Source organism: Berghia stephanieae, chromosome 1 (assembly GCF_034508935.2).
Source record: "Berghia stephanieae isolate SIO BIC M18660-M18661 chromosome 1, UCSD_Bste_1.3, whole genome shotgun sequence".
Lineage (NCBI taxonomy): Eukaryota > Metazoa > Mollusca > Gastropoda > Nudibranchia > Aeolidiidae > Berghia > Berghia stephanieae.
The window spans coordinates 90,205,349-90,220,401 of record NC_088360.1 but is presented as its reverse complement, the minus strand read 5'-3'; the positions used below and the strand labels follow the sequence as shown (position 1 = coordinate 90,220,401).

Here is a 15,053-nt window from a genome sequence, read left to right as displayed (position 1 = left end):
TTGGATCTGATGCAAAGACACTTAATAATTATTGGTTTGTTTGGTGCCTATGGTAGTTCTGTGTAATGAAGGCTTAGGCTTGAATTGTAAAATCCTTTCATCCCTAAGAAACATAGGTTAATAACAATTTAATATGTACACTTGATACTCTATTAATTTGTATGATATGCTGGTGTGTGTGTTCATATTGGTCCTCCCCTCCCCACTCCCTCTATTTTATAATTTGTAGAAAGAAAAATTGAACCAGGATATAATAAAGAACCAACAAGAAGAGAAAAAATGCCAAACAAGTCTACATAGAATTGGTGACAATATAAAGAGATTTCAATTTGACATTCAAGAGCTGCAAAATGTGGAAGATCCCACTCCTGTTGATGTTACAACACTGGTCAGTTACATGACTCTTTTATAATCATTCACTCATGATTATAGCTTGGTTTGAACAAGACATTCCATTAAAAACATTTTTTAAAACTTGGGCATTTATATAGGGCAATATCCACTAAACATGCTCAAAGCGCTTTACTAGAGGTCCCCAGACAACAGCAACACTTAACATGAAGGATGAGACATGACGTCTATTTGGCGATATCACAATTTTTTTTTACAAACTGTGAAAACATTGTTAATAGCCAGGTACTACTTATTTTACACCTGAGTATAATGAGAGGATTCAACTGGCAGGGAGGCACTTATTGTGTCTTCTATCCCCCTATATCTGTTTGCCAACATGCTTTCTGTCTTTGTCTTGGAATGAGAGTACTTTTTTTTGTTGTCCTGGTCCTGGCTGGGTGGGAAAAAGTCAAATATATAGTTGGAGTTTTGGGAGATTAAATTTTTTCCTTTGTAAATCATCTCTCTGTTGTATACTATATTATTTTTGTTTTACATATATATGATTTGTAAACATTTGAGTGTATTCCTCTTTTGGCGATCTGTGCTTGTTTCAGGATGGGACATTTAGGTGATCTCAAACTAAGTACATTGATAGGGTGCTCTTGGAATCTAAAGTGTTCACTGCCTGACAGGCAAGACGTCTCGTCCTGTGCTCCTCTGTTTACCCATGCTTTTGTGATATTCCTACATTTTACATTTTTATATTGACATATTTTTTAATGTTCAGTGCTTACATGCATATGATTTTTATAAGCTCTGAACAAAGGACATTTTAACAACTTGGAATTTTTTGTGATAGAAATCATTAATTATCAAAGGTATTTCTACACCGCCATTTTTTTACAAACGTTTATTTTGCAAGTACTATTCACATTGGTGAACACTTTCATCACAATGATAATAAGAACAAGTCTCGAGGAGGCAGACTGAAACAACATAAAATTCCAACTGTGATTACTCGTTGTCCACCCCACTCCCACTCATATCCCCATTCACCACCAACATTTGTAATATAACATGAAATTAAATAGACAGCAGGTACAAGCAAAACTTTAAAAAATTGGACATGTAGATATTATATAATATTCTATTTTTTAGGGCAAAATATGACCAAAAAAAAAAAAGGAATTCATTCGATGCTGTTGTTTTATAAATCTGCCATTATCATCATTCATGCTCGTTTGGATTCTTCCTTATGTAACATTTTGTGTAAATATTCATAGGTGATAATGTGATTGAATCCTTTTGTATTGTGAAAGAAGCTCAAAGTATCTTATTTACATAAACCATTGATTTATCCATAATTTCTTGCTTTGATGCTGCATTGTTTATTTCATTTTATTTATTTGTTTGCTTTCAATCCAGGAAGGGGAAGTGGAACTCTACCGGCAGAAGATAAGAGAGCTGAATGATAAAATTGAGGAGGTCCGTGAAAGAAAGGTAGCTGCAGAAGTTGTTTTAGATAAGGAAAAAAAAGAATATACTAAGCTTGAGAAAGAAATACGAGAAAGATCAGGTAAATATATATATATATTTATACATTTATATATTAAGCTTTTTTTTAAAACTGTCACTCTCTGTTGCTAATAGCGATAATAAAACCATTGGTTGCAATGTACTGAGAGGTTCTTTGTAGCGCCTTTTCTTTTGAACTTACTGTTGATGACAATCTATATAGTTCTCTTATCATAACTTGTTTAGTTTATCCCATTGAAGTTGTTTACATAAAAAATGGTTGAATCTACAAATAATTTTCTTATCAGATATATAAATATGTTTTTGGATCCACCATAGAATAATTTTTGTGTCCTTTATGATCTAGAAAAACGTGATAGCTTCAGGGCTGAGAATCTTCCGTCTAAATGGTGGTTTATCTCTGCCCATCCCCATCACAATTCCTCCTTTTTCAATTTCTTGTAGTGGATGAAAAACACTCACCACAACCACCACACCAACAACCCTATTATAACCACCACACATCATCATTTCTACTACCACCACTACTACAACTACCACCACCTCATCATCCCTACCCACTACCACCACTACAACAACCACTACATCATCATTCTTACTTCTACAACCACCACCACATCATCATCCCTACCACCACCACTACTACTACAATTACCTACACATCATCATTCCTACCACCACTACTTCTACAACCACCCACACATCAACATCCTTACCACCACCACTAGTTCTTCGCTAATGGAGAAAACATCCCAAGAACAAAGTTTGCTGAGCGTGGTTTTGCATTTTCAGCTCCAATCGTATGGAATTCTTTACCACCGAAAACCTGACAAGGTTAAAGTCTACCAGTCTTCAAACGTCATTTAAAAACCGATCTTTTTCATTCTGCTTATCGTGATTCTATGTGAATTTCGAACAAGATGTGTGTGACTGTTGTAGTGATTTTGCAGCCGAATGAATGAACATGTGTGATACTTAAAAAACTATTGTAAAGCACTATTTGTGGATATTGGCGCTATATAATAATAATAATAATAATAATAATAATAATAATAATAATAATAATAATAATAATAATAATATAATAATAATAATAATATAATAATAATAATAATAATAATAATAATAATAATAATAATAATAATAATGATGATGATGATGATGATGATGATGATGATGATGATGATGATGATGATAATAATAATAATATTACAACAATCACCTCATCATCATCCTTACCACATCATCACCCCTACCACTACTATTACTATTGCTACTACTACAACCACCTTAATACCACCATTCCTAAGACCACTACTACTACAACCAACACCACATCATCATCCTTACTACCACTACTGCAACCACCAGTACATCATCATCAATACCATCACTACTAAAAACCACCACCACATCATCATTCCTACCACCACCACCACCACATCATCATCCCTACCACCACAATTACTACAACCACCACCACATCATCATCCCTACAACAACTACCACAACCACCACAACACCATTCCTACTACAACCACCACCACATCATCATCACTGCCACTACAACCACCACCACATCATCACCCTACCATCACTACTTTTACAACCAATACCACATCACCATCCTAACCAATACTACTGTACAACCACCACCACATCATCATCCCTAACACTGCTACTACAACCACCACCACATCCTCCCTACCATCACTACTACTACAACCACCAGCACATCATCATCCCTACCACAAATACAACTACAGCCTCCACCACATCATTATCTCTACCACCACTACTACTAGAACCACCACCACATCATCGTCCTTACCACCACTACTTAACCACCACTACTTTATCGTCCCTACCACCACTACTACTACAACCACCACCACATCATCCCTATCATCACTACTACTACAACCACCACCACCATATCATCTCTACCACCACTACTACTACACTACAACCGCCACCATATCATCCGCACCATCACTTCCACCACTACTACTACAATCACCTACACATCATCATTCCTACCACCACTACTTCTACAACCACCCACACATCATCATCCTTACCACCACCACTACTACAACCATGTGTTGAAATTACACTTTAAACTTCTGAGATTCATCATCCCTACCAACACTACTACTACAACCACCACCACATCATCATCTCTACCACCACCACCACCACTACTACAACCACCATATGTTGTAATTACACTTTCAACTTTTGAAATTCTACTGAGTGGTGTCAGAAATTGCTGCGAGACACATTTTGGATCGCATCTCAGTAAATTTTAATGAAATTCAAATTTATAGCTTATGCTCACATGGATGGGTCTTGATCTTTGCGCTGAAAAATTTCCTTCTTTTTTGTGACTGGCCCTTCTCATCCGTAAAAGCTTTAATATAGCTTTTTAAAAATTGTTAAGTTCATCTGATTGTAATGCTCATTACAATGATCATAATTACAAAAATGAAGTATATTGATTAATATCTTTTAAACCCTATTAGTTTTTAAATTATGATTTTGTTTTTTTAAACAGACAGTGAGCTTCCTCTTCGAGAAGAAATCATTCAAGCACAGAATAATCTTGAAAAGGCAAAGAATGAAATAAAGCATTATGTTGGAAAGATGAAGAAACAAGAGAGCCGCATTCAAGATCTTACCAAAGAAGTATGGAATGTGTCTTTTATTTTTGACATATTAAGATTATTACAACTTGAAATATTTAGACTAATATACTGTCTATATATTAAATTACCGCAGAGTGTTTCAGTTCAAATACTGTCAGTTATTGGCAGGGGTTTTTGGATCATGACATTAATACTATTAAAATCTAAAACCTCAAATATTTCTGAATTTCAGATTTTTGTTTATTTGGGGAATTTAATGCTGCTTGTTTTATTTTAAAGTGATAACAGAGCGTGGGTATTCAAATCCAATACAAGTCGTTTATCTGAAGGAAATTGATATGGAATATAAAAGCTTTTTTATTTTACTCTCAAAAGAATAAAATTTAATGATTTATATGGATGGAAATTTTGTGTTGTGTTTAAAAAAAAAGAAAATGCAAAGTTTTAAGTTTCCTTTCTTTGGTTGATCCGCAGTGGTTTGTAGAGCAGGCAAACTAGCCATTGTGTAAATGGGCATAAATTAGTATTCACTCTTTTCTACAGATAACGAGCATTTTACGAAACCTTGTTTTAAGTCCTGTTAACTGATATTTCTTAATTGTCGTCATCACACAATTCTTTTCATCATTATTGTGAACTTTATGTTAACATATTGACTTAAAACATTGGTGCTTACATTCCATGAAAAATTATCAATTTTGTCATCTGCCATTTACATGATGACAAACTAGATTTTCATATTTATTGTTCAATCAGAAGGAAAAAGATGCCATTACTTTACATCTGTTTAACAAACTATGTATATAACAAAATTTCACAGTTCCTCCTACAAGTATGATTCTCCTGTTTGATTTTATATTTTTCAGTGATATAATCTTCAGCGGATACGCTGGTTTAGTCATGTGAAATATTTTCCGCAGATAAAGATCAGGCCAGTGGATTCGAGGAAAAATCAATATCATCATGTCTTGTGTCACACTTTGAACCTATCAATGATAATGAAATAACAAATGAAATTTAGGAAGCGTGTTTGACTTAGGAAATGAAGAGTTATTCAAGGACTGGTTTTAAATTAAATCTCTTTTTGTAAAAATCATGGAGTGACTACTTTTTGCAAATTTAAGAGAATAAACATTTATAATTTGATAAGTCGCATGAACACCAAGTTGCAATAACCAATAAGCATAAATTGAGTTAATGATATTGAAACGGCCATTTGAGCCAACAGTTATCGTGATCTCCATAATATTGTAGGCATTATAAATTGTTTTATAGAAAGAATAAAATTACAACTTATAAAATACTCATAAATAGTTTATTGATATAATATACCTGGAATAGATGTGTGTATACTGGTAGTAATGTATTACATGATATCACCTAAATATTGTATAATGTGAAATTTTGGATTTGTAACATCACTGATTTATTTTTAAACATTTTTTTAAAACTTTTATTTTCAATTTTAATCTCTTTGGTTCTCAGGTTGAAGACTTTAAAAAGCAGCTAGAATCTCATCGTGAAAAGGCACTTCAAATCTGTGATCCTATTGCCACCAAACGGCGGGTGGACGAGGTGGAAAATGAAATAACGCAAATTCAGAAACGTATAGAGGAAGAAGAAGATGAGCACGGTAATGAGGAAGAAATTACACAGACCTATGCTATAAAAAAAGAGGGCCTTCAGAGAGTTTTGAGAGAAGTTTCACAGTTGAAGTGTTATGTAGAAAAACTACACGAGGTATGTCTGGTTATAAGATACAATGAATAATAAAAGCATTGTTGATTATATTTAGATAATTTGTTATTTTGGTGTTGGGTTTGTTTTGGCTTTTTTTTTCATTTCACGTGTTTGTGGAAGAACCCATTCTGAAAACACTTATTTTAGCTGCTTTCTAACTTCCATTATTTTATGGTTTGTGAAATGCCTTTTTTTGTTCAGATATTTTTTTCTTTGGTCCCCTTGATTTTTTTTCAACCATGATATAGTTCAAATGAGTCTCAATAGTTCATTGATAGAGCAGGCCTATCACAATCAGTATCCATCCTGGGTGCAGTTGAGCTTTTCGCCTCACCCTCCTGTTGATCCAGGAGTAAGTGGTTATGATAAATAAATCTGGCAAAATGTGCTTTGCAATAGACAAGTACCCTATCTAAAAGGTATAAAGCAATTGTTGCTGTCAATTTAAGGCTACAGAAACCATGATAAACTCTTGACTCCATGCATTATGGCTCTGAAGGACGACATGATAGAGTTAAGTGCTTTTGAGAAAATTACTTCACCCTCCATTAGCCAGATGGTGCAAGAAGTTGATAACAGACACATGTTACAATCTTTACATATCTTATTTGCCAACCCCACCTCCCTTATCTCTTCATTCTCTTTCCTCCTCCCATCCTATCCAGACATTAACAACATATTTCTTATATCAATCTTTAATAAACTTTGTAACCAATAGTAAATTTAGGTTTGATTTCAGTGGATTCTATGTCTTTATAACTCTTCTGCTCTCATCTTTTATGCACAGGTGATGGGCAGACGACGTGTGGCTTATCAACGTATGAGAGAGAGGATAGCAGATCGTACCAAGTGAGTTTGATATTACAGGTTCATTTTATATTTCACAAAGAGTGATGAAACAACACATTTAAATTAATTCTAAAATGATGGTGAAATCTTAGCTCTCTTTGCTCCCCCCCCCCCCCCCCAACCTCCTTTAACATCTGTCCTTTTTATGCAACTTGTTGTCCTAATTCATTTTGGTTTTTGCCCAGTGAAGTCGGATATATTTGGTTTTTTTTCAGAGAGGTGATAGTTTATTCATTTCTCTCTGATATGAGGTTAGTTATTTTAAAAAAGCATCTTTGTGTATTCCTTTTGGCAGGTCTTATGTTTTCACCTTGGTGGAACATTTAGATGGTCCGTATTAATCATACAAAAAGATTGTTCTTGACTCTGTTTCATACATGAATTAGTCCCCTGGTCATATTTCTGTAATTAAATGCATCTCAACTCTATGTCTATAATCTTTTACTATCCCATCCTTTTTACTGATGATGAAAGAACCAAGCAATGTTGCAATTGCCTAAAATCCCTAACAATTGCAGCCTTCCTTACTCTCATCCCTCTTCATGGAGAATAGGACCATGAAGTTTGATGTGTTACTGGTTTCTATATTGAAAGGACTTTTTCAAGGGTTTAGTGGTTGGCCCAATACCAAACCTCTTATCTACAAAAAAAGTAGGATTTTCTTTCAGTCTTCCATCGCTTAGGTGCTATTCCATCCATGACATCGACGAAGAAGATGGTAAAGGTTTTATGGCACCACTTATTTGTATGACTGCTCATTCACTGGATTACAAGTTATTTGATTGGGATAAGATCACCACTCCATATACTGACTCCTCTTTTGGACAGTCATTACTTGGTCTCCAACTTCTTAATTTTGTATTTGGCATTTAAATCCATACCTGAATGCTGCTCCCTGATTTGCCACAAAGAGATTACCCGGTTGAGTCAGTTGCATTGTTTCATCTGTCCAGCTCTCTTGTACAGTGGTGTCCGTTTTAAACTCAGTCCTTGGGAATTAAACAGAGATATCTGGATTGTGCTTTGAAACTAATTCTGATTTTTTTCTTCAAAGTTAATGCTGGATTTGTGCTTGAATCTAAAGTACTTATAAACAGGGTCACCATATTTAGATTCGATCATTTTGAGCCAGGTACGGTAATAGAGGGGGTATGTACAATAATAATCAAAGAAGATGTTAATCATATTGCCTGCTTGGACCTGTTATTGGATTGTTGTGAGATTTTCTAATGAAAATAAATCGTTTTTCAAATCTACTTTGTATCCTTTCCCCAGATTTCACTTTCTCATGCAGATGGACCACAGATCCTTTAAGGGTAAAATGGACTTTAACTTCAAAGATGGCACATTGGACATCCAGGTAACAACTTCCCAGGACCAGGGAGGAGGCAGGGAGACAAAGGATCTCAAGTCCTTGTCTGGAGGGGAGAGATCATTCTCGACTGTTTGCTTCATTCTGTCTCTCTGGGAGGCCATGGAATCTCCCTTTCGCTGCCTGGATGAGTTTGATGTCTTTATGGTATGTTTCTTTAAGGTTGAGACATTTTGAAGAGAGCCTGATGGTAACATCTTAAAGCTGGGGCCCATTTTCATGAACGAGGACTAGATTTAGTTATTTAGTAGTCTAGTAAATGACTTGCTAGTCTTCAGCCTAAACGAAGCAAGTGACTAAAAAAATTGGATTTCATGAATGTTTTCTAATCTCGGACAAGCTAGTCGGCCTAGAAGTGGGCGTTGTAAGGACGGTGACTAATTCGGCTGTTTTGTGCTGGTAACATCCTGCTCTCGATTACATAATGGCATGTAAGATACCTGCTTTCATACTTTCAACGCAAAAGATTTCCAAAAAGAAATAAGCAACACATCTGGTAGAAATAATATTTCGCTCTTTTTATATTTTCACTTACTTTTGTCATGATGAACCAAATCATGTGATATTGACTTTGGACTGCTAGACGACAATGATGACTGGTCCATATTTAAGACAATGAAAGTTTCAATGAAACTCAAACAAATTGAACCAAAAACAGACAGACAAACAAAAGATAAAGAATGTTCTGTTGAATCACATGTTTAAGTCAGTTACAAAGCCAGCAGAATAAATTTTGTCTCCACTACACTTTCAAATAATTTTTTTTGGTTGTTCTTTGACGCAAATCCTTCAATGTCTAGTCTTCCTTCACTCTCAATTCACGAGCCGATTAGATTCAGTATTTTAAAAAAGTTTTTGTCACAAAAATTTGTACTTTCAACGATCTACACCTATCTTATAGTTTTTTAAAGCCAGTGTCAATAGCGACAGAACAGTGACAGAACATTTTTGCCTCTGTCATTCGTAACCGACGTGTTTTCCTTCCAAATAGGAGTTCTCTCATCTAAAAATAGCTGCTATCTTGTTGATGCTATGACCTAACCTATTAACTAGTCTCAGTCTAAGGTTGTGAAGTCCTGCCTCAGCAAATGACTAAAACTTGGCCAAACTTAGTCCGAAGGTGTCGTGATTTTAGTCTGGGACTTGCTTGGTCAGCTCACATGAAATCCGATTTTTTCAAGTCCTTGACTAAAGTCAGAGATAGTTAGAGATTAAGTGTGAGTCTGCATTCATTAAAACGGCCCCTGCACTCATCAGTCCATTTTTGGACTGAATCAGACAAAGGTGTGGCACCAAATTTGACTCGTTAAGCAGAGGTGTCCAGAAAAATGGGGGGGGGGGGGTACTTTCAGAATGTAGACTGAGTTATATTCACTGACCGGTTGCATTCTAGCTCTCATTGTGAACAGTGGGTACATTTTCTAAGTATGAAAATAGGAATATATTCATCATCCAAAAATCAATAAAAAAAATTTTAATCAGTGCGTCAAAATTGATATAATCATCGTGTGCAGACTTCCTGACAATATCTTACTTGGAAAATTTAAAATAGCTCATTATCAATGGGATGTCCTTGCTTGCTGATATTAGGTTTATATTGATTCAGTATAGAAATTATTTGTAGTGATTCAATACACACAAATGATGTATGGCATGGAAAATGATTAAAGATGAAGTGGATAAGGCATTGCACTTACACCCAGAGGATGCCCCAATGTCAACTCATTTTTATTTTTTCTTTGAGCAAGAAACTTAACCCATTTTACCCACTTTGTGGCACTGCCCTTTTGGACGCCTGTGTTAAATTTATCTTTTTCTCAAAACAGGCTGAAAAGAAAAAAAAAATCCTTTTTATTTATGTGTTGATTTTTGATACTTTTTCCAGTGCTCTCAGATTTTTTAAAACAATTTCAAACAAAAATTTGTGAAAATAGATGTATTCTGAAGAATATTTTAAAAATGAAAATCATTTTTGTAAGAATTTTTATGTTTCAATTCCTATCTGGTATAGGACATGGTTAGCAGACGCATCTCAATGGACATGATGATGGAAACTGCTGACATGCACAAAAACTTACAGTTTGTCTTTCTAACTCCACAAGACATGAGGTGAGCCTTCTTTATAAAATGTCAAACTGGTAACGTTTACATTATTCATGAAGTTTATAGCCTTAAATTTAATTTGTTGGAAATAGGTCACTCTGAGATTGCTAGAGTTGGACTTAAAGTGGGCAGTAACAAATGCTAGCTATCATTTGAATGAGATGGTGGTCTTTTACAATGAAATTTCCACCAAGTGTATATCGGACCCAGATACCCAAAAACTGCCGAGTGGACAAAATCTATGTAGCCTTAGACCAGGCCTTTGAGTTGAGTATTCTTTGAATAAAGCTACTAACTCAGACCTGAAGATCTGAAAAGTGTGTATGAAACAGTGCCAAAGCAGAGAGAAAGACACCAGAAAAAAACCAGCCCAAAATATCAGCCTGCCTCGAGGCAGGGATGTTTTTACTTTGCCTGGCACTGTTCATACACACTTTTTCAGATCTTTATGTTATACCAGTTTTGCTCCTTAATTTGTCATTCTGACTCACACCCGCTACTTATACAGATTTCATCGATGAATTTTGAAAATTTGTTAAAAAGCTTTTTTTTTTTTACTTCCGGATTTGTATTTTTTAAGCAGAATTTTCAATTGAGTATTGGTGAAATTTTTATACAACTTATGTACAAAATAAATTTGTGATCAAATCAAACTCCACTACGTCAATTTTAAAGCACTAGTGGAGAACCTGCGTTATTTGCAGAGAAATAAAGGCTATTATGAACAAGCACTCATCTATTTTAATTATTGCACCACTGTAATGTCGAAATTAACAAAGATTGTGGTGAATATTTTGAGCCATTGAGGATAAAATCAGTTTTGTAATACAGTCAGTAGGTACGAGCTAATGATTTTGGTAACATATCAGCCAGATGGTGATTCCCAATATCAAATAATTGATCATTATGTCATTATTGCAGATTTTCTAAATAATAATTCGGGTCAACAAGTGATAGAAATACCCTTGATTTAATAGAGGTTTGCGAGTTACTTGTAAATCAATCTGTTTTATCATTTTTAGATTTAGATTTGCCAGTAATTCCATGCTTGTTGGCAAAAATTTAACATGGTCTGTAAGGAACAATTTTGACATCCAACCTTTTTTAAAATATAAGAATAGATTTGGGTTAATGCAGTTATTTGGATTTTTTTTTGTTTCAAATTATGGATCCCCTCCGCCTCCTCCTCCCCCCCACCTAAAAATTGTTCAGGTTTTTTTATTATTTCTTTTTGCTTGTTTGTTTGGTTTAAGTGTTGGGTCTACTGAATACTTTTATCCTCAAAATATTACACGGACCTGAAAACCCCCTAAGAAAGTAATTTATTTTCCATGATTCATGGCACAATTTTTTATTCAAATTATTTTATCATTAGAGAAAAACAGTTTTTATTTGTTTTTGATATTATTTTACACAAAGAAAATTTTCTCATAATTATTCATTGTTGTTTTTCGTTTTTTTCTTTTTTTTTTCTTTTTCTTTTACAGCTCCCTGCGAAAGATCTCTAATGTCAGGATATTCCGTATGCCTGATCCAGAACGTTCCGAAAGTCAGAATACCTTACATTTTTCTCAGTCGCAGTCTCAGTACTAGATTGTAAAAACACTGTTAAATCTTTTTAAATGTTAAATAAGAGAACAATGAAATTCATGCAACCACTATTCAAATATTGTGCAATTTGTACTTATTATCCATGATATGCTTGTTAATATTATACATTGAAACCTGGTTATAACAAAGAATGGAAGACGAGATAAAAATCTCTTCTTTTTATGAAATCAGACCTGCCTACTTAAAAATTAGATAGAGTTAAGAAAAGGGAAATTTTTAGATTTCCCATTTTTCATTATTGCCAACTTTTTATTATTTCCAAAGATGTTATATTTTAAGGTTGCACTGTTCATGATCGTATATTTTTATTATCACAGGTTTTTTTCAACTGTTGGTTATAAATCTGCTTCTTTGGTATTACAATCCGGGATTAAAATAGCATGTATTAAACTTTAATCTAAAATGAAGCAGATTTTCCTGTTGAGAATAATATCTTACATGATCAATAATAATGATGATATTGGTAATAATAATAATGACAATGATGATAATAATAATAATATTATTAATAATAATAATAATAATGATAATAATAATAATAATAATAATAGCAACAATAATGATAATAATAATAATAATGATGATGATAGTGATGATGATAATAATAATAATAATAATAATAATGATGATGATAATGATGATGATAGTAATAATAATAATAATATTAACGATGATAATGATAATAAATACAACAACAATAATAATAATAATGATGATTATAATTGGTTTCCCTAGACCTTCTAACTACACTCGGGCATTTACCAGTTAGTCTGGGTGTAAGTCTGCAACTAATTTTTGAGGTTTCGACGAAAGGCGCAATAGAAATATGCTTATTTTTATTATTATTACATCTCTAATAATACTCACTTGTTTACATATTCCCCTTTTTACCAGGTAGCATTTAGGAAAGCAACAAAGGTCCTCCATTCATCTTTGTTCCGAACCATTTTTTTTGGGCTCTCCCTCAGCTGAGGCCAATCGTCTTAGGTTTGAGACCTCCGCTGTCCATCTCCAAGTAGTCCTGTCTCAGAATTTGTCCAATACACCTCAAAAAGGATTGTAGGCATATCCTTTTGACAACACTTAAAGCAGATCGCAGTGTGAGAATGTTTGGGTCACATATCAGAGATGTTCGTAACTTACAGTTTTTTCACTTTCCAACTTTTGTCAATACAGATGAAAACAGCTTTTAAAGCAATTTTTGAGTAGATAGGTTAGAATCTGGTCAATAATTTTTAAATTTATCACCCAGCAGAGGCTTTCTAAGTCATGGGATGAAAAGTTGACAAAAATTGGTTATGGGTTATTTTCTTCATTGTCCTCCACAAATATTCACTACCATATACCATGCCACTAGATAAATTAATTGGGTCATTTGGGGCAGCAGGCAATGATTTGTTTCTTTCAATTCAGTTTTTGGTAAATTTGGCAATGAATTTCGTGTTTGCTTTTTCTCCATTCCTCTTCAACTGTTTTGGGTGTGGCTCTATGTCAAATATATTCTTTTTTGTGTATTATTGTCCGGGTTATTGGAAGAATGCTTATGTAATTTATGGGCAGTGGGTGTTGAGCAATGTCAACAATGTATTTTTGAGGGGGTGTGTGGTGGCAATTTTCATTAATTTTGGCATCAAATATTAAAATTGAGTTGTTTTTTTTAACAGTTCAGGGATCAAACTTTCAATTTTTTAAAGGTTATATATATATAAGAAAACAGTCAATAATTTCATGGTGTATTGAATTGTGGGTGAATTTCGAGGCCATCATAAAAATCCAATAAGAAAGTTCATCCCTTAGAAGCAATAATTTTATTAAATCAGCACCTTCGTGTCATATATCATTGAAAATCATAGATCATTGTTGCTGAAACTGTCTTGCTCATAAGTTTACGTCTAATTTTGTTATGTAACTGTGATAAGAAATAGAGCAGTTCTAGATATTAACATTTAATATTATAGATATATCTTTTCCTGCAATTTCCAAATCAAAAGTATGACCAACTTTTTCATCTATAAATTGTTAAAGACATTGAAAGAAAAAATCAAAACAGACATACAAAATTAGATTTTTTGCTTGATAAAGCACATTACATATTGAAATACAATATTAATCATAACAACTGCTAGGCTCAATTGAAATATTTGATAGAGAGGTCAAACTAATAGTAAAGATTCCATTCCCAATTTGTCATTTTATTTACGGGATTATTTTGATTCACTACTTCATGTTCTATTGAAGTGGATTTTGGATTGGATAATAGCTGCTGATTCCTTTTGCAAACTCTTCCTAAGTCAGAGAGTAAAATGCACGTTTTTAATGAAGCATTTGATTTTCTTGATGATATTAATATTATTTTTGTACAATTTTCACGATCAGTTTTTATTTTCGCATCACGTTTTAATATTATTTTTCTCTTAAAAACTAAAGAGTTTGTTGTATAATCTTGTTACTTATTAGATTGGTATAAAATTGTTGATTAAAAAAGAAACAAACAAAAAACTTGTTCAGTCACTGTGTTTGTTAGTAATTAATCTTTTAGAAATATCTTTCTCCTTTTTTTCTCTCCTCTTCCTCCTCCTTCTCTTTGTCCTCCTCTTCCAATGGCTCTTGCGCCCTTGATGTTGGCTGGGGATCCCACTCATTGTGTCTTCTAGCCCATCTGATCTGCCTCCTGTTATTATTTGTTATGATGTGGCGGTCTGTCCTTATTCTGGAATGAGACCATTTGGTTTAATTCAGCCCTTGCCTTACATCTGTTGCCTGGGCGGGTCTTTTAACCTCCCATGGTGGGAAGGAGGTCATTTGCTATGCCTTCTATCCCTGTCTATCTATTTTCTGAGTTGCTCTCTGTATTTGTC

General features: G+C 33.9%; 1 protein-coding gene across 2 annotated transcripts in view; it reads left to right on the top strand.

Annotated features, from left to right (window-relative positions):
• Positions 1-14,694, top strand: part of LOC144961152 (structural maintenance of chromosomes protein 6-like) — a 48,000-nt gene extending 33,306 nt beyond the window's left edge. For both annotated transcript variants that reach the window (XM_078894448.1, XM_078894454.1), the window contains exons 19-26: positions 230-388; positions 1,762-1,912; positions 4,430-4,560; positions 6,006-6,260; positions 7,048-7,109; positions 8,385-8,628; positions 10,493-10,590; positions 12,072-14,694. In XM_078894448.1, the coding sequence (XP_078750574.1) occupies positions 230-388; positions 1,762-1,912; positions 4,430-4,560; positions 6,006-6,260; positions 7,048-7,109; positions 8,385-8,628; positions 10,493-10,590; positions 12,072-12,177 (1,206 nt within the window). In that variant the 3' untranslated portion in view covers positions 12,178-14,694. The remainder of the gene's footprint in view (positions 1-229; positions 389-1,761; positions 1,913-4,429; positions 4,561-6,005; positions 6,261-7,047; positions 7,110-8,384; positions 8,629-10,492; positions 10,591-12,071) is intronic.
• Positions 14,695-15,053: the final 359 nt, after the last annotated feature.